The sequence below is a fragment of the Misgurnus anguillicaudatus genome, chromosome 25 (assembly GCF_027580225.2).
Source record: "Misgurnus anguillicaudatus chromosome 25, ASM2758022v2, whole genome shotgun sequence".
In the NCBI taxonomy this organism is placed as follows: Eukaryota; Metazoa; Chordata; class Actinopteri; order Cypriniformes; family Cobitidae; genus Misgurnus; species Misgurnus anguillicaudatus.
In genome coordinates, this window is record NC_073361.2 from 22,277,820 (window position 1) to 22,297,482 (window position 19,663).

Here is a 19,663-nt window from a genome sequence, read left to right on the forward strand (position 1 = left end):
AGTGTTCGGCTCAGACAGGAGAAGTCACGTCACACTTTCAGGATCTGGTAATTATAGATATGACTGTAATCACTAGTCTAGAGACACAGCGTAGAATTAAAGAAAAAAAACCTTTCCTTTCTGGGGGGGGGTGATTTTAGCCTATTAGAGACTTTGTCTGACCAAGATCCAAACACAGATCTTTATTTCTCTTTATTAAAGTGGTCATATTGTTAGATTTAAAAAAAAAAAGTAAAATAAGTATTTGGTGCCCCCAGAGTGCGTATGTGAAGTTTTAGCTCAAAATACTCCAAATAAATAATTATAGCGTAAAATTGCCACTTTGTAGACCTGAGCAAAAATGTGCCGTTTTGGGGTGTGTCCTCTACAATGCAAATGAGCTGATGAAATGCAAACACGGATCACAATGATGGTGGTTTGTTGCAATTGAAACTCAATTGTGCTGACAATTATTTTTTTCTTCCCCCTTTTCTCTCTGCACTAAATGACAGTGCCGTGGTTGGAAAGTGCAGATTAAGGGGTGGTATTATTCCAATTGGCCTTGCTACCTTCCTCACAAAACAGGCAAAATCTGAACGACCTAATTTTTCACATGCTTGCAAAGAATTGTTTACCAAAACAAAGTTACTGGGTTGATCTTTTTCACGTTTTTTAGTTTGATAGAAGCACTGGTGACCCAATTATAGCATTTAAATATGGAAAAAGTCAGATTTTCATGCTATGAGCCTTTTAAAACCAAAATACAGCTTGGTAATGACATCAACCGCATGAGGTTTCCTCCTCCTAATGTAAAAGCTGTAAATCTTGACTGCTCTGTAAATGTCAAAGCCATCAAATGCTAATCAATGAGGTTATGGTAATGATAATCAGTTTAATTGCATTCAGGTGGGGTTTTGAATATTTAAAAACATGTGTAATGCATCTTCATACCATAGAGGCATCTGGTAGCCAATGAGGATGAGAATAACACATAATATTTGTGACTCTGTACCACAAAACTTAGTAGTAGGGGTGTATTCAACACAGTCTCAAGGCAAGTTGTGTTATAGTAATGAAAGTTTTGATTAATTTTTCTTGTTTGATGACACAAATTTCCCCTGTTTTTTGTGTCTCTGGAGACGAATGTCTTTTTCTTCCATCCCAGCATGAATTTCTATCAATGGCTGTTCGTGTCTGTGGCACGACTTTCTTTATCGTGTCATTTTATATATTTTTTTCCTCATTGTTTTTTCCTATATTTAAATCATTGTCGCTTGGGGTTAGAGTTAGATTTGGGGTTTGCGTTAGGATGTAATTTTATGCATTGGTTTCTACATGTTTTTTGTCCGGTTTTAAAACTATTCTCGCCTGGAATTGGGGTTAGGGTTAGGAAGTCGGAGAAAGTGATTCTAACCCAAACCTTAAAGCGACAATGGTCAAAAATTTGAAAACAACGAGAAAACTAAATATAAAATGACACGATAAAGAAAGTCGTGCCACAGACACGAACAGCCATTGATAAAAATTCGTGCTGGAAAGGAAGAAAAATACATTAGTCTCCAGAGACACAAAAAACAGCGGAGATTCGTGTCATCAAACACGAATAAATTAATCACATTTTTCGTTACTATAACCCGACCTGCCTCTAGACTGGGTTGGTATTATATATTTGTTGCAATAGCCAAAAATACAATGTATGCATGGGTCAAGATTATAAAAAAATTATGACAAAAATCCTTAGGATATTATCTAAAGATCATGATGATATTTTGTAAAATTAATGACAAAAATATATCAAATCTTTTTGTGAGTGAATGCAGTTGCTAAAGACTTTAAAGGCGATTTTTTCAATACCTTCAGATTCCAGTTTTTCAAATAGTTGTATCTCCTATGGAGGACCACAAGGGTCATGCAAAATGCAATAAAGAACTTCAATATTTAATAACTACCTGGACAATAAAAATAGCAATTGATAGATTTGTTTAAAAATGCATTAATTAATCTATAAATAAATAGACAAAGTTACAAAAAAAATCATTGTGTAACATTTTATTAGGCAATAAAAAGTGAGATTATAAAAATAACGTAGAAATTAAATATTAATCCATTAATAAATAGTTTAAAGTAATTTAACAATTTACAAAAACAACATAAAACACTCAATAAGTTCATCATTTTAAACTGCATTTACAAATTCTTAATTAAATAACGGAATTTTAAAATGTATTTTAAAAGCGATTTATAAAGAGAAATAAATAACTGGATTTATAAATTGAACTACAAATACAGGTTTAAATTAGGCATTTAAAAGGGCGTTTCCGTTTAACATTTCTGTTTTCATTTCTCAATGGTTCTACTTATTCTTTTCGCTATTCGATTTGCTTTTCGTTTTAGCCTCTCTATTTAGCTTTTCCGTGACTCTTTGGGTCCTTGCAAATGGTTAAATGAGAAATGCAAATAAGCTATGGCCAGGTGGATGTAACAAGCTCGCTTATTGGCTCTGATTGTACATAATGCGCAGATTAATAGATCTCGGATGAGGACCCAAAGAGTCACGGAAAAGCTAAATAGAGAGGCTAAAACGAAAAGCAAATCGAATAGCGAAAAGAATAAGAAGTTAGAGAAAATGAAAACAGAAATGTTAAACGGAAATGCCCTTTTTAAATGCCTAATTTAAACCTGTATTTGTAGTTCAATTTATAAATCCAGTTATTTATTTCTCTTTTTAAATCGCTTTTTGAAATACATTTTGAAACTCCACTACTTAACCAAGAATTTGTAAATGCAACTCAAAACTATTAACTCATTGAGTGTTTTATGTTGTCTCTGTAAATTTTTATATTATTTGAACAAATTATTAATTGATCAATATTTAATTTCTACATTATTTTTATAATCTCACTTTTTATTGCATAATAAAATGTTATAATGATTTTTTTTTTGTAACTTTGTCTATTTATTTATAGATTAATACATTAAACAAATGTATTAATTGCTATTTTTATTGTACAGGTAGTTATTAAATATTGAAGTTCTTTATTACATTTTGCATGACTCTTGTGGTCCTCCATATATCTCGGTCAAATATTGTCCTATCCTAACAAACCATACATCAATGGTAATATTGCTTATTCATTTTTGGTAATGATGTGAATCTCAATTTCTATCTTTTTATGGTCCAGGGTCACATTTGACTAATTTAACAAAACAATGGGATTCGAACCCATAACAGTGGTGTCACAGTTACGCCTATTGTTTTAGTTTTAGCAGCAAAGTTCCCTCAATTCTGATTGAGCTACATGCTTTACAGCAAAGGTTACAGTTTGCTACTACATCTGATTCAGCTAGAAAAACTATTGGGTAGGCTATAACTAAATTGTTCAACAATGTATATCTTTTTGAATAGTTGTAGTTATATGGTTCAGCTGGAAAAAATAAGCACAAATGAAACTAGAACTTGAGAAGATGCTTTAATGTACATCTCAAAACTTGTAAAATGCAAGGTTACAAATCCCAATAATGACAATTTAGTTTTAAAAAAATCAGCCAAGGGGCAAAAAATGCATGTATTACACACTCTGCGGGCATTATAGCAAATTAAGAGGAATCAGGTCTAGTTTAAGTCACAACCTTTCACCCAGCGTTTCATCTTACGGCCATTACAATAACTGTCCCAGGTGTCCCTGCAGAAACAGATAAAAACATTCAGTGAAAATGCAAATGCATGAATGCAAGATCAATACAATCAGACATCAGGCAATAATAAGCAGAGCTTGAGGCAAAATGACAAGTAACTTTTATTAATGTGATATAATGTATAGATTTTGTCATTTATGCAAAATGATTTAAGCCCATATGTATACAATACTTACCATGACTTCAGTCCTCCTGTTTTCACAATTTTCTTTGCACACTCAACCGAAGCTTTCAGGTCATCCTTGAGCAAATCTATCAAGAGAAGAAACATTTACATACAATCAGAGCAGAGCAAGTTTTACACAAAAATGTGCTTTATATACAATAAAGCCAAATTACAAAAATGTTTCACTTAGATAAATGTATTTGGCATTATAGATTAAAATACCTGTGCAGGGTATTTTGCACAGGTTCCTTCCATCTGGTGTTCCATCATCACACCATTTAAAACTGTTAATCTGGAAAATCCCATAGTCTTTCCCAGTATCAGCCGAGCGCACTCTGTGGGTCTTGTACTTGCTTTCCCAGTAGGCAGTGCACACATCTGTTGAAATTAATTGAGAGGTTTATGGCCAAGAAATATAAGACTATACAACTATAAAAGCTAAAGATACACGCTTTATATGTCAATCAAGTTAACACAACAATACCAACAAAGAGCTGTGATAATGTGAGAGATTGTAGGTGAACTTACAGTTGCCAAGTGAGAATCCCTCATAGCCATCCAGTCCCTGTTGCTTGAAGATACGGGCAACAGTGCATCGAGATAGTTTGCGGCCCTCACATGAGGACAGCCACATCACACACAAGACCACTAAAGCCACCCTCATATCTGCACTAATGCTTTGAAAGACAGTGTTCAAATCTGCTATCTGAAGAGGAGTTGAGATGCAGGATAGATGCTTTTGAGAGTATTTATAGGTGAAGTTGAAGGTTTGTGTTGCAAGCTGTTTTCACAAGTGCCTGCTGTTGGATTTCTACAGATGATGGGGTTGCTTCAGTTATGCCTGATGAGGTAATAACTGACTTTGAGATTGTATTAAAAATCTGTTGTACTTCTCAAACTGCTTAAATACACACTCACATATAAATATATACATGCATGCATGAATGTCTGTATATTGCATGAAGTAAATACTTGAGTATTTTAACTTTATTAAAATATGCAAGTATCAACAGTAGGGTGGTCCTTATTTTTCAACTTTTAAAAGTTTATCCTCTCAGCCCACCAATATGTTTGTTTGAATAAATAAATAAATAAATAAATGGGCATTTTTTTATATTAATTAATAGAGGTTGCTTAAGACCTTGAAGTTTAACATATTTGTGTATTATGTGATACTTTGTGCTAGCATGTATAATTGTTTAATAATATATACTTATGGCAGCAATTAACTTATTTGTCAATGCTCCATGCAATTAAAACTCCTGTTGTAGTTGTGATATGTCTTTCAAAGCAAGAAAGCTTCAATGTAAATAAACACAATAGACAATATACACTCATGGCTAAAGCAACACGAAGCAAGTCCGCTATATGGTTACTCGGATCAGAAGAGACTGAAATAACTTAAAGTTACCCACCAAGAAGCAAGTTTTATGCATTTTGTGCATTTTTAAATGGTACAGTTTTTGCAAAAATATGTGATTTCTGAAATATTCAAAGGCTTTGAGCAACCTCTAGATATTAGGAACAAAAAAAATTGTTGCACAGTGTGTTTTTATTGATATCTTATAGGGGGTGAGAGTTAAACATTTAAATAAAACAATTGACCCATTATAAGGACCACCCTAGGGTGTTTTTCTTTTACTTCAATTGATTTTGAAGCATAACATTATACTTTTTATTCCACTACATTTCACATTAAATATTTTTTAATACTTAATAGTACTTAAGTACTTTTACTCATATAAACATAAACATTAAAATCTTGTACTGTCTTATACTTTACATTTAATTTCAATGTATTTAAGTATTAAATGTAAAAACAACTTGCTTTTGTGAAATGTAGTCAGTATTATGCATCGGAATGTAGTGAAGTTAAAGTTTATCAAAGAAAAACGCTCTGATAAAATACAGATACTTCATTTATTTGATTAAAGTAAAAATACTAGAGTACTTTACACCTCTGCATGAAGTCAATAGCAATGAAGGACATTTTTATTTAATGTGTCATTGCCTTTGTTTTTAAAGTAGGCCACATCAACCTTAGTTTAGGCCTAATCTTAATTTAACGCCTATTATTAGTAATGGCAAGAAATACACATAATAATACAGAAGTTGATTAAGTGTCTCACATTACCAGTTTTTTCTCACTTTACCGGTTTTCACTTTGGTTAAGATGTGCAATTTATATATAGGAAAAAACAGGCCATTGTAAAAAGAAACATTCAGAGCAAAAATCTGTCATTTATTTAAAAAATAAAACTTGAAGTTTTTTAAACTTTTAGGGGTGCGCATCCCTTCACAGCCCCCGAAAGACCAACCCAAACTTAAAATTTGAATTAAACAAAACATTAATTTATACACTGTAGTGCTGTTAGTTGGTTGCTATATTTTTCTGATGTTTAATTACGCAGTATTTATGATAAATTAATGTATTTTATAAAATGAGGGCCCCTGGCACCATCCCATAGGAGAACCACTGGTCTTAATTGATTAAAATATCAAGAACACCAAACTGTTTTTATTTCAGTTTTGGTAGAGCAGAACCTGTTTTGGTTCAACAGGACAGTTCTGTAAAGATGTTGTGACAGCTACAATTTGTAAAACTTGTGCAAAAAACTGCCTCTTAATGCAATACACATTGCAATTAACTGACAACAACTGGTTAGTATATTGAGAACATAAGATGTGTCAACAGAGAGCTCAAACGTCTCTGTTATCATAAACACAATCATCCCCAAGGCCCTAAGTAAAAAGTACCTATAAGTCATGTTTGATGCTTTATTAAGTAATATTGGTGCACACCTCATGTGCAAAGCAATTTTATTGTAAAATGTTCTTGGAAGTATCAAGTGTTAAATTATTTTGCTATAGATAGCCCTATTCCGATTTTAAAGGTAGCATAAAATACCATGTGAATGTTGTATAGCACTCATGATAGAAATATGGGTAAAACTTTACAATAAGGTTCATTAGTTTATGTATTAACTAAAATGAACAAACCATGAGCAATAGATCTGTTACAGCATTTATTCATCTTTGTCAATAGAAATAAAGTTTTTAATTGTTTGTTCCTGTCAGTTCACAGAGCATTAACTAACATTAACACAATTTTGATAAAGTATTAGTAATTGCTGAAATTAATGTGAACAAAGATTAATAAATGCTGTATACGTGCAGTTCATTATTAGTTTAGTTAACTAATGAACTTTTTTGTAAAGTGTTACCGAAAATGTAACTTTGCTAGATTGTTTGTGAATGTGCTGGCTGACATTTTTTATTTTTTTTGCTTGAACTTTTCATTGTATGTAACATTTCATTCCTTTTCTTGCATTTTTGGGACAGTAAGTGTACAAAGCCATAAAACCTGTCAATTCATTAATTCATGAATTCATTTGATGCAAGGTCAGATTGTCAAAACTATATATTTGCTCATGTGCCAGCTCAGTAATAGACCATTGGAAAAGGTCAGGGTTTTCAAACCCTGAGAACACACATACATTAAAATAATGTATACATTGTAATGCACTGTGGATAAAAGTGTGTGCAAAATTCGCAAATGTATGTTCCCAAACCGTGATTTAGCATTTTATAGTAGCCCGCACAGGTTGTTAAGGGTTAACAATATAAAATTATTTCATCATTTGTTTACCTTCATGTCATTCCAAACCTGGATGATTTAAGAAGATACATGAAAAACATTGGTAATCAAACAACATTGATTTTCACTGAGCATAAAACCAGACATTTCTCAAGATCTTCTTTTGTGTTTCTCAGAAAAAAGACTCATACAGTTTAAATGACATGAAGGTGAATTAATATGATCAGAATTTTTATTTTTGGGTAAACTATCCCTTCAAATAATATCCCTTCACAACAGTTCACCTCTTATTGACTGACCAGCGACCCCTGCTGAATGAGAGTGGAAGTACCATTTAAACATCACAGCTTGTCCCATGTTCAACACCAACACCCTGGAGCAACAACAACAGGTTATAAATTACTTAAATATCTGACATTGAATGAATGACAGACTGCATAAAACAACTGTTACTGACTTGTGCATGAAGGTGAATGGGAGGAATAGTACAGTGCAGTCCTTAGTACAGTGCAGCTGGACCAAGTGCTCGGTTTCCAGATCCACAGAAGAAGGAGACTCTTCAACAATGAAGATGTTAACCCTTGCAAGCATGGCTCTTGCCAAACATAGCAGCCTCCTTTGCCCAAGGCTTTAACACAAGAATGAGAAATAGTTTAACCATAACAACAGTGTGTTTGTTGTGCCGGTACATAAAGGTTGCTAGAGATGCAACTATATCAGCTGTACACACCAAATATGGTTATCACTCTTATTGTAAGTGCTTAAAAAAGTACCAAAATACGATTATTTACAATAATTTATATTGTAATTTATATGTGACGAATCACTCACTGAATAAGCTGAAAATATGAATTGTTTCTTTTACAAATGTATCATTTTACTTCCGAAGGCATTTGAAGTTATTTGAAATACTTAAAGAGGACCTATTGTGCGATTCACGTTTTTACATTTCCTTTGGTGTGTAGGTGTGTATAAGTACATGTTAAAAAAATGCAAAAGGTACATACCTCAAAGGAAATGATGACGCGAGTTATCTCCAATGTAAATCTCTTTTCTTGGACTACAGCAAACACATGGATTGTAGGCAACAGTTTACTTCCTGGGATTGGTGATGTAGACAAGACCGACATTATCATAATTCCTCACAGCCTGTAAGTTAACTCCTATTAGCATTGCATTGTGCGCGAATCTTTCAAACATGGTAAGAAGCGTCACGTTTCCAGCTGACGTGAGAGATATTCAGATCAATCACAACGTACAGATTAGCTGGCCAATCAGGGACACAGAGCTTTTCAAATATGTGCGTTTCAGAAAGTAAAATCTGGAGATACAAAAATGCACGGTATGTGGAAAATAATGTGTTTTTTAACCATAAACCACGTGAACACATTGTATTATACCAAATACACAAAATAACATTGTTTTAGCAATAAAATAGGTGCACTTTAAATTGGGGCTTGTGAACCCATTGTGGTTCGCGAGGGAATTACAATGAATTTATTACAGTTAAATCATAAAATGTAAATAAATAATTTTACTTAATTTAAACGTGGTGACAATTAACCAAATATTGTTAAATTAAGACAAGTTTGGTCATAATAGTAAACACTGAACTGTTAGCAATCACAGTGATTTCAGGAGCAATTCCTGTTTTCCCTACAAACTGAGAACATTATTTAAAGGCTTGTGCCTCCTAAAAAACAAAGCTAAGATTAAGTACATTTTGGTTAAATAAAACTTTGAATATTACATAAATGTGAAATTGGCTTGAGGTAAAATATTTACAAGATTTCCCACACACCTAAAAGCGATGGACGTGTGTTCGAACAGGGTGCAGCAACTGATCAGGCAATTCTCGAACTCGCTCCCATTCAAATGGCGGAGTTCCAGATCCAGCCACACCTCCGTGTCAGTATGCTGAACAAATGGGTCCAGGTTGGCCCTCAGGGGACCCGTAAACAGTACAGGAGCCTGAAGCACACAACAAATCATTTCTAAATAACACAATAACCAGATCATGTTTATGGTGGAGACTTGGTTAAGCCAGTTCTGTATTGTGCACAATATTTGATAACATTCTTTTTACCACACCCATTGAAATAGTTATGTTACCTGTCAGCACTCCTTCCCCTCAAGTCTTTGATTAGTTCTGTTCTGTTCTGGCTGGATCTAGCAAGTTTCATCAGCTACATATAAATGCAAACGTAATATTGCTTTGCTAACCTGACAAATGATTTGCAGATATCTCCTGAGGTTGTGCAGAGACCCACGCGGGCAATGTTTATGCCATCAATCAGCACAGTACCACCGCTGGCCTGCACTACACAGTACATACAGTTCAGAAAGTCACCTCTGTTTGCCTTCTGCATGCTCACATCACCAATCTATAAACACACAAACACACCAGTGATGAGACATATTGCATTTGGGTAAAATTTTCCACTCACATTGATGCAAACTCACATTTGTTGACATATGTGGTTTACAAGGACATTCCTACACCAGTGGTTCTCAAACTTTTTCAGCGTGCGGCCCCCCTTGTGTATGGCAAATTCCTTCGCGGCCCCCTCAAAGAAAATTTATGACAAAAACATTTCTAAAACTTAAAATTTTAATAAAAAAAACATATTAAATTATATAACGTAGTGCTTTTGGTTAGTAGCTTTATTTTTTAAGTTTAATTATACAGAATTCATGATATATTCATGTATTTTATAAAATGTAATAAAACTGGGACCCCCTGGCACCATCTTGCAGCCCCCCAGTTTGAGAACCACTGTCCTACACTATTTAGTATTTTTAGTCTGGAAGCACAGAAAGTACGATGTTTATGCTCAGAAACCACATAAACACATAAGGGGTAAAAAAAGGTCTAATCCTAGATCTAAAACTTTGAAAGTCCCCCTTCAAGTGATCAATTTGAATAATTACAGGTGGTGTTTAAAAAAGTTTAGCGAATAATTATGCCAGCTTTAAAAAAAGTGAATTTTGCTGAAAGGCGAGTACTTTGCATCCATGCATGCATGCATGCCCTAATAATAAAATGTGTAATGAAATCGGATGCTAATTTAGAACAATGAAGTTTTTACAATCATCACATGTTAAATAAAACACAACACTTAAAGGGGACATCATCATGAAAATCTGACTTTTTCCATATTGAAGTGCTATAATTGGGTCCCCAGTGCATATATCAACCTAGAAAATGTGAAAAAGATCAACGTTTTGTAAACCATTCTCTGCAAGCATGTGAAAAAATAGGTCATTGAAATTTGACTCCCCTTGTGATGTCAGAAGGGGATAATACCACCCCTTAACCTACATTATTTAACCACGGCAGTGCCATTTATTGCAGAGATCATCTCATTTGCATTTTAGAGGACACACCCAAAAACGGCACATTTTTGCTCACACCTACAAAGTGGCAATTTTAACATGCTATAATAAATTATCTACCGTATTTGGTATTTTTAGCTAGTACTGTACATGTACGTGTACTCTGGGGACACCAAAGATTTATTTGACATCTTAAAAAAAAGTCTTGTAAATGTCCCCTTTAATATCTTCTCCTCTTTTGAAATGGTAATATTAAGACCCTGCAAAGCATCGACTATTCAAGTTAAGTCTGTGGATGAAGAGACTGTAAAGTGATTTAATGCATTTCCAAGAGATTATTCTGTATAAAATTCAATAACATTTAACAAATCATTATGCCATTTGCTAGACAATGACTTTGGCAGTTGTGGGTTAAGGGTGGGGTGATGTAACCATGCAAACACAAAAAATATCCTAAAATAGTCTCATGTTACCCTGTACCTCTTTCACCATTTTGGCAAGTTCACAAAGTCTTTAAAGTAGTCTCATCACGCCAGTGCGGATATCTGATACAGCCTGATCTAAGCACAGATCAAAGCCAGAACAAGATGACTCGAGTTCAGCTGAGTTTCAAGCAGGACCAAACTAACCAAGAAGACCAGAGTCCCGGCAATAGCTGCTAACTTTAATGCAACCCAACTGCATGCAGTATGAATATTGGTCGTAAAGCATTTCAATTAAGTAATCTAGTAAAAAATTCAGTGCAAGATTTCTAAAATAGAATTTTATTGATGTGGGGGCACAAAAATAAATGAATAAAAAAAACTATTGTCATACAATTATAAACCAGTCAGAGATGCATTTGCATTCAAATGGCGCCCCCTATAGGAATAGTCTCAAAGCATTACACCAATGGTGCTGTAACAGCAAAAATTAAATTGTAAAGGTGCTTTAGCCTTTATATAAGCAGTATTTATAACCTTCCTATGGTGATTCTGTTGTACTTGACCAGTAGGTTTTGATTCAAGGCTGTGCTTCACCTTCTTTGGCCTAGAAAGTGGAATATTGACAAACTCCTGAGAAGAGACTAAAGCATCAGTTTTTCCATGCGTCTCATTTTCATGGGGCCTGAGAAAGAAGTAATTTTTACTTGTACCTTTTGGAATAGATTGTGATCTTTTTTTTATCATGAGAGCAAAAGATGTGCTGTACTTTCTTAATATTCCCCCACCCCAAGACTGTTTAAGTGTCACCTAGTGGGTCTAGGATTCTCATTTGCCATTTGGTTTTCTCAAACAATAACATTTATACATTTTTAGGCTACCTGAAATGTTCAAATACTCTAAATTGAGGCAACTTGATGCATTACACAGGTGCATCTTATTGCTGCGGTGCAAACCACAGACAGGGTGGAGAAACAAGGCGTTACTTGTTGATGTTGTCACTACAAGTTAATGAATGTTTGATACAAATTGAATGTCCTCAGCTGTGTTTGTATCTCAGTAAAAAGATAACAAACATGCATTTGGTTGTGTTTCCCAATATCTCATCCTGTGATCAACAAGCCCTGCCTGAAATTTTTGAATGCACTGATTGTCTTGGATTAAAATTATAGTAATACATTAATGCTTGATTCCCATTGCATGGGACAGCAGGACAGATCACTCTATGTTCCAGACGCAGTATGATTAAATGACATAACGTACCTTAACTCACACGCACACCCTTCAGCGGAGTTAAGATATGTTAACAGTGAAGATAATACTGTTTGATCATGCTTGTTATGCATGTAGAGCCATGTAAGCACATCAAGCATTTAACCAAATTAGCATCAGGCCTGAGGTAAGGTACAATCATTATCTTATATATGAAGTCATGGAAATAATAAACTTCTTTAACAGCCTTTCCAAGTTATAAAACTACAAACGGCAAGCACACATTTAAACAACTAATAAATTATCTGTCGAACTGCTTCTGGAAATGTTCAGGCAGATGCTCTTACATTGAATCGGAGCAAGAGTGACACCAAAGATAATGGATATTTGCCTTTTTATTTAATGCCATTCTAGCTTCTATGGCAACATTCATGGCGAGACTCAGTAATGTCCACAGTATTAGTAAGGGCAATTTAATATTTTCACTTCACCTAACCTGCATGCATTTGGACTGTGGACTGTGGCTATTATGGGAATTAAAGGGATAGTTCACCTTAAAATGAAAATTATGTCATAATTTACTCATCCTCATGTTGTTTTAAACCTGTATGAATTTCTTTTTTCTGATGAACACAAAAGAAGATATTTTGAGAAATTATAGTAAACACACATTAGAGAGTGACCATTGACTTCCATAGTAGGAATAAAAAATATGATGGGATTTAATGGGTACCGTCAACTGTGTGCTTATCATCATTTATCAAATTATTTTTGATCGTCATTTATCACAATACTTCAATAATGTTTATTTTTCCTACTATGGAAGTCAATGGTCACCATCAGCCGTGTGCTTACCATCATTTCTTAAAATATCTTCTTCTGTGTTCATCAGAAAAAAGAAATTCATACAGGTTTAAAACAGCATGAGGATGAGTAAATGATGACAGAATTTTTATTTTAAGGTGAACTATCCCTTTAACAGGATGTTGTTGACTCGCAATTTGGTGATGCAAAGAAAGAGGAGGGTAAAATGGAGGGTGTGTGAACCATGGTGTACAGAAGAAACAGCTTTCAACATACAGGTGTCATTTTGATAGCATTACATTTCTAACAAAGTAAAAACAAAGTTATTTGTGTTTGTAAAAGAAATTAGAAAATGCACTGCCTACTACCTTCCTGAAGAGGGCACCAGGAATTACTGTCTGCCTGTTGTTACCCCACTGACCCATTTACAAGCACCTTTACATCTCTCTTTAAAATATAAAATGTCATTATTCAGGTACAGAAGTTCATATCAGAGGGTCAAAGGATACATGGAGGATCAGTCAACAGTCTCAGAAGGACATCTTTGATCAAGGCTGTACAAAAAGTCATAAAGGAGCGAAAAACCAGGTGTAACGTTAGCTTTACTGAAAACAAACAGCCTATATCCCATAATCCTCCAGGTCTGCCCAAACGCTCCTTATTTAACTCGACTAAACGGTTAAAAAATAGAGGTGTGCACTGCAAAATGTGTCAGTAAAAGGTCTTACCTCAATTTATAACTTTAATTAGACCAATGACAGTCTGTGCCCTGTGGTTTCTTGAGGCACTGCACAAGTCCACTACATGCAACAAAGTACCGCGAGAGCTATTCACAAGATATGAATTCGAAATGTTCTCGCGATACTTTCATATCATACGCCGTTCAGCCTGCGCAGCCCTTACCGCTTAAAGAACACACCTAATAACTGTGTAGAGGAAATAAAGAGGCGAACAATAGAGAAAAAACATAGAGTGGACTTTGTTAAACTTCTTGGCGTCGTTCACGAGTTACTTATCCTCTTTTATGCTTCGCGATAATCAAATTACACATCATGTACACAAATCGCATCATTAATAGTGGAGCGTGCAGGGTACGGAGCCCGTATGCAGGGTGATCCCACAGCCAATGGAAAAGCCGCGGGTGACTAGGGACGTGTTTCACAGGCAGCTGTCAACTTTTGATAAGATTAATATATTTCGAATTTAAAAAAACAATTAAGATACGTAAGTTTGTCATTAAAGATTAAAGTAAAAAAAAGGATCATACATTTTCAGAAAAGTTATAAATAAAAGACTAGTGACGTAGTAGATTAAATAGGATGAAAAATATAACATGACAAAACCTTGTGAGTAGCCTTTTTTTTTTTTAATTCCCACTACATACTCTCTCTCTCTCTCATCTATGCTGGGTTCCAGACAACACCTCAAAACTGAATTAAGTAACATTTACTGTATTAAAGTAACATTAAAACACTGAATTATTTAGTAACATCTTAAATAGTTTAGTAATTAAAAGAGCGCCGTTCCAGACATCACTTCCTGGTTAATGTGGGAAATATCCTAAATCCGAGTTGTCGGTAACGTAGCATAAGCCAATAAGCAAACAAGGGATTGGGTTTCTGGTTTAACACAAGCTCGTTTTGTTGCTTAGTAACGTGCCGCTCAAAGTTTCGCGTTATGCCTTCTGTAAAAAGGGGCGGTGTTTGAGACCTTATTTAATTCATCATATCTCACTAAATATCTCGCAGTACATTTTGAGACCAAGGAAAAGACTAAGAACAATCTCTATAATGATGTCTTCTCACGGTGAGATGTCACTTAACAAAATTGGACCTGCAGCAAATGAAGAGACTGATAAAAATAACATTAACCAGTCAGGTAATTTCTAGCCTATTTCTTGAAAGTTCATTTTACATATATATTGAGAAGACTAACCTCATACCTTTGGATGACATCAGATGCAGATCATCCCAGCAGCTCTGGGTTTTGTGGACACTTTCTTTCTTTCTTTTCATTCCTTCTTATTCTTCTTACATTTCCGGTCTCCGTGTGGGGTTGTATGAAGGTAAGATAATTTCTTAATATTGATATAAGGGTATTTATCTAGTACTTCATTCTATGTGGAATATGTTTTGACATACAAATTAGTGACAAACATTATATTGTGAATCAATTACAAGTTCAGTAAAATGACATAGCCTACCTGAAAAATCTATTTGCAAATCAATTCCTAGATATATAAATTAAACGTTGATTTTGTAAAGAACTCAAACATTTAATGCAAACAGGCAAGTATGTAGATATAGTTTTAATTTGATATAATTAAAATCAAATTAAATTACACATTCAGATCAAACCATATCAATAGGCTATGTGACTTTTCATCTCCCTGTCCTTTTTTTAAAGATTGTCCAGGAATATGAAAGAGCTGTTATTTTTCGTTTGGGACGACTCCTTGGAGGTGCTAAAGGACCTGGTAAATATTGTTTAGGGACTATTTCACCTATATTTGAAGACTTTGTAACTGTATGTGTTTGTTTTAGTGCACTAATGGACAGATTATTTATAATATTTATTTTAATAAAGGTTTGTTCTGGATTAATCCATGTGTGGATACATTCCGAAAGGTTGATCTGAGGACAGTGTCTTTTGACATTCCACCTCAAGAAGTGAGCAATCGACCTTAAAGATGCAAAAAATCTGAAATCGTGTTATAATATTTTGTCGTTACTCTCTAATGAGGTAACATTTGATTTACTATTCAACTAAATGAATAGCAACGCCTGCCTGCATCATGCCCTAAAGTTTTATACCCAATTTCTAAATCCGAAAAAATCTCCTCAGGTGCTGACCAAAGACTCAGTGACTATCTTGGTGGATGCTGTGGTCTACTACAGAATCTTTAATCCCACTGTTTCAATAACTAAAGTAGAGAATGCAAATCAGGCCACACAGATGCTGGCACAGACCACTTTACGAAACATGCTGGGTACTAAGAGCCTGGCAGACATCTTAAAAGACCGTGAGGAGATGTCAGAACAGATGGAGGTACTGTATAGAGTATTTGTCCTTTTTTATGCCCTATAGTGCCAGTATTCATTAATTTTCATTTTCAATCAATAAATACTATGTAATGAAATCTCCTTTAGCTTTTTATCCTTTGCCCAACAGGCTGTGCTTTATGCCGCATCCAAGAATTGGGGTATTAAAGTGGAAAGGGTAGAGCTTAAGGATGTCAAACTGCCCCCATCTCTGCAGAGAGCAATGGCAGCTGAAGCAGAGGCTACCAGAGAGGCACGGGCCAAGGTGGGTGTCTGGACACAAGGAGACTGTTACATGTTTCTGTCTGTCTATTTTGAGAAGTCTGCCAAGTGTAGGCTTATCAGCTTTTCAGCTTTGTGGCGTTTCTGAAGAGAAACGGCTCTCTCTGCTTGGAGGTTGAAGTCCGGCAGACCCTGCATACGCTGAATCCTGCTAATTTCCATAACAAGACCTGCAGACCTTGTTTTATTGTTATTGGTTAAGATTGGATAACCTACTCACATATTTTCTTCCATTCAAACAAATAGATGAACCAAATACAATTTTGCTAAAATTACTTGGATGAAAGATAACTTTCATATACCATTTATTTCCAATTATAGTTTTTCCATTTTAATATTCCGCAATGAATGAGTTCTGAATGGTTGTGTATGGCATATTGTTGACTGGAAATGGAAGTGTATTCTCTCGCACTAGGTACAATGCAGTGGAAAAACAAACTGGATTTGTTCAAATGGAAAAAATCACTAATTAGAAGTGTAAGCCGACTGCAAATTATCAACCTGTTTGTGTGAAAAGTGAATGGAAATTTAATTCAGCCATCCAGTGAACGTGTGTTGCCTTTGTAATTTGAGCACATTGATATCTGTACACAAGCTCAAAGGGACTCATCTGTATTAATAATGTGTGTTTTCCTTCTTGAACAGGTGATAGCAGCAGAGGGAGAAATGAATGCCTCACGTGCTCTGAAGGAGGCGGCAAATGTGATGTCAGAGTCTCCATCAGCCCTCCAGCTACGCTATATGCAGACACTGACGGAAATCGCTTCAGAAAAAAATTCGACTGTGGTCTTCCCTGTTCCTGTGGATCTCATATCTCATTTCATGAGGAGGTGACCTCATACCTATAGACTGACTTAATTATAATTAATACAAGGGAACACACTGATGAAAAATCGTATAAAATCGTTATTAGCCGCTTTGGATAAAAGTGTATAAATGTTATTTTTACTACTGTTAAAATGATTTAACACAAAATGTAAATGCTATGAAAATGTAAACTAACCTATGTAAATTCAATATATTTAATTACAAATAATATTTGTGTAGGTCAGTAAACAAATAGGTAATTTTAAATTTTAATTTTGCCTTAAACATCGCAATGTCTACCTCTGATCTGATTTTGCTTGGATAAGTTTTTATATTGTCAGAGTAATCCTGTTATGAATGTATCAAAATAAAACAGAAGTATATTAAAGCAACTGACATTATTTATGTGTGACTTACTTCATAAGAGCTAAATTAACGTTTGTTTCTCTGTATGTCAATTCATTAAGCATTGCGTTAACAGCACAAAAGGTCATGGGTTTAATCTGCAAGGAACACACACTGATTAAATGTTTACCTTGTGAAATTGATCAATGTTCTAATAACCTTCAGAGACAAAAGCATAAAAACATGCTGTATGTTCAGTGTGTAATGCACATTGTCAGAATTTTAAGATAACATTGTAAAAAATTATCTGTAATTATGCAGCTGGTTGTCAGTAACTTACTGTAGAAGATAAAGAATGAAAATGTTTCATGGTCATTTAACTTTAAACAAACTGTTGCCAGTAAATAACAAATGTAAAATCTACAGTAAGTTACTGGCAACTAGTTGCTAGTAATACCCAGTAATACTGTAATTTCTACAGAAATGTTTTATAGTGCAAGATAATTCAAACCTTTAATAAAGTAATGAGAAAAGATTTGCTGTTATTTTACTGGCCCCTTACTGGAAAAAGTGTGCTCAGGATGCTTTGATCATTGAGATAATTGGATTTACTGCATCAGATGCGGGAATGGATTGACAGTTTAGTGGTGTTACTGTAATCTGGCATCTAATCTGGTTTAACCGAACAAAGACAAGCTTCAGTTCTGACCAAAGAGACACTCATAATGCTCCTGTTACTGCAGTCTCCAAACCATAAAAATTCTCGCCACATAAATCCTAAAGTTCATGGCTAATAGTGGAATATTGACAAAAAAGAACACATGCACAGCAGCCTCACATGGGTGCAAGACTAAAAATTGTATAAGAGAAGTATAAGTATGTAAAATTACAGAAAAAACTGTATTTGTGTATTACGTTAATTTATTGTGCCGGTTACTTTACTGTATTTTTCCGGCACCATAGCTGCTGGAATTTTACAAATATTTTTACAGTGTTAATGTAAAATTACAGAAAAAAATATTTTGTATTACGGAAAATTTCTGAAATTTATTGTGCCAGTTATATTACGTTTTTTTTCCCCGGCATCCCAGCTGCCGTAATTTTACCGTTATTTTACATATTTTTTTACACTGTTGGCACACCAAAGCTCCAAAGATATCAAAAAGTTTATTAATTAAAAGACTTTCGTGTGACATGTGACTTTTCAAGCATACAGGCTCTTCATCAAATTGATGAACATCACACACCATTCAAATTTCTTTTATATTTTTGAGCTTTGGTGTGCCGACTTATACATCTCTAAAATTGGAATATTCACATCTGATTATTTTAGTATTTAACACCACCATACCAATCATTGTTATAGTTGAAAGAGAAACATACATTAGCTTTAATGAATCAACTTTAATCGGGTGATCTGATTTGACCTGTTGGATGACTAAACCAGACATCAGCCAGCTAGCCTAAATTACAGGATCAATGTCTACGGAGTAAACTTTAGATTTATTGTAACATTTTATTACTTTCCATACAATATCATATTTCCCATCTTAGGCACAAAGGACCAAAGTAACCAGTAAATATTCAAATTAGGGTTCGTCGACTGAATCTTAGAAAACAAGGTTTTAAGGCACTCTGCATGCATGCATAGCTGCTATGCCTGTACCCTGGCGTATTGCTTTTCTGTTGACTACTACAGTTTAAAATGGGCATGCTCCTCAGTCTTTAAATGCACAAAATTGCTGTTCATTTTGTGGGCATTATGAAAATTAATACATGTGTTGCTCACGGAGTATGCTATAGTTAACCACAACTGTTGCTTGGTTTGCTATAAATATCTCTGCTAAAGTGGCTCTCTCCCAAAAGTTTGGAAAGAGAACCACACCTTGTGTATAAGTAAGTGTCTTTTGATGTGGATCAAAAGGCAGAAAATTGCTAAAAGGAGATATAATCAACCAGAAGCATTTAAACGAGA

At 34.5% G+C, this 19,663-nt stretch overlaps 2 protein-coding genes across 2 annotated transcripts; one reads left to right on the top strand and one right to left on the bottom strand.

Annotated features, from left to right (window-relative positions):
• Window positions 1-3,436: 3,436 nt before the first annotated feature.
• On the bottom strand, window positions 3,437-4,573 carry lyz (lysozyme). Its single transcript, XM_055181482.2, has 4 exons — window positions 4,370-4,573; window positions 4,064-4,219; window positions 3,852-3,927; window positions 3,437-3,662 (listed from the first exon to the last, which is right to left on the bottom strand). Exons 1-4 carry the CDS (start codon window positions 4,503-4,505, stop codon window positions 3,593-3,595), a joined length of 438 nt encoding a protein of 145 aa, XP_055037457.1. The 5' UTR covers window positions 4,506-4,573; the 3' UTR covers window positions 3,437-3,592.
• A 10,310-nt stretch (window positions 4,574-14,883) lies between these two features.
• LOC129425509 (stomatin) lies at window positions 14,884-17,694 on the top strand. Its single transcript, XM_055181484.2, has 7 exons — window positions 14,884-15,091; window positions 15,172-15,278; window positions 15,620-15,689; window positions 15,800-15,882; window positions 16,058-16,261; window positions 16,385-16,519; window positions 17,182-17,694. Exons 1-7 carry the CDS (start codon window positions 15,004-15,006, stop codon window positions 17,368-17,370), a joined length of 876 nt encoding a protein of 291 aa, XP_055037459.2. The 5' UTR covers window positions 14,884-15,003; the 3' UTR covers window positions 17,371-17,694.
• The last annotated feature ends 1,969 nt before the right edge of the window (window positions 17,695-19,663 follow it).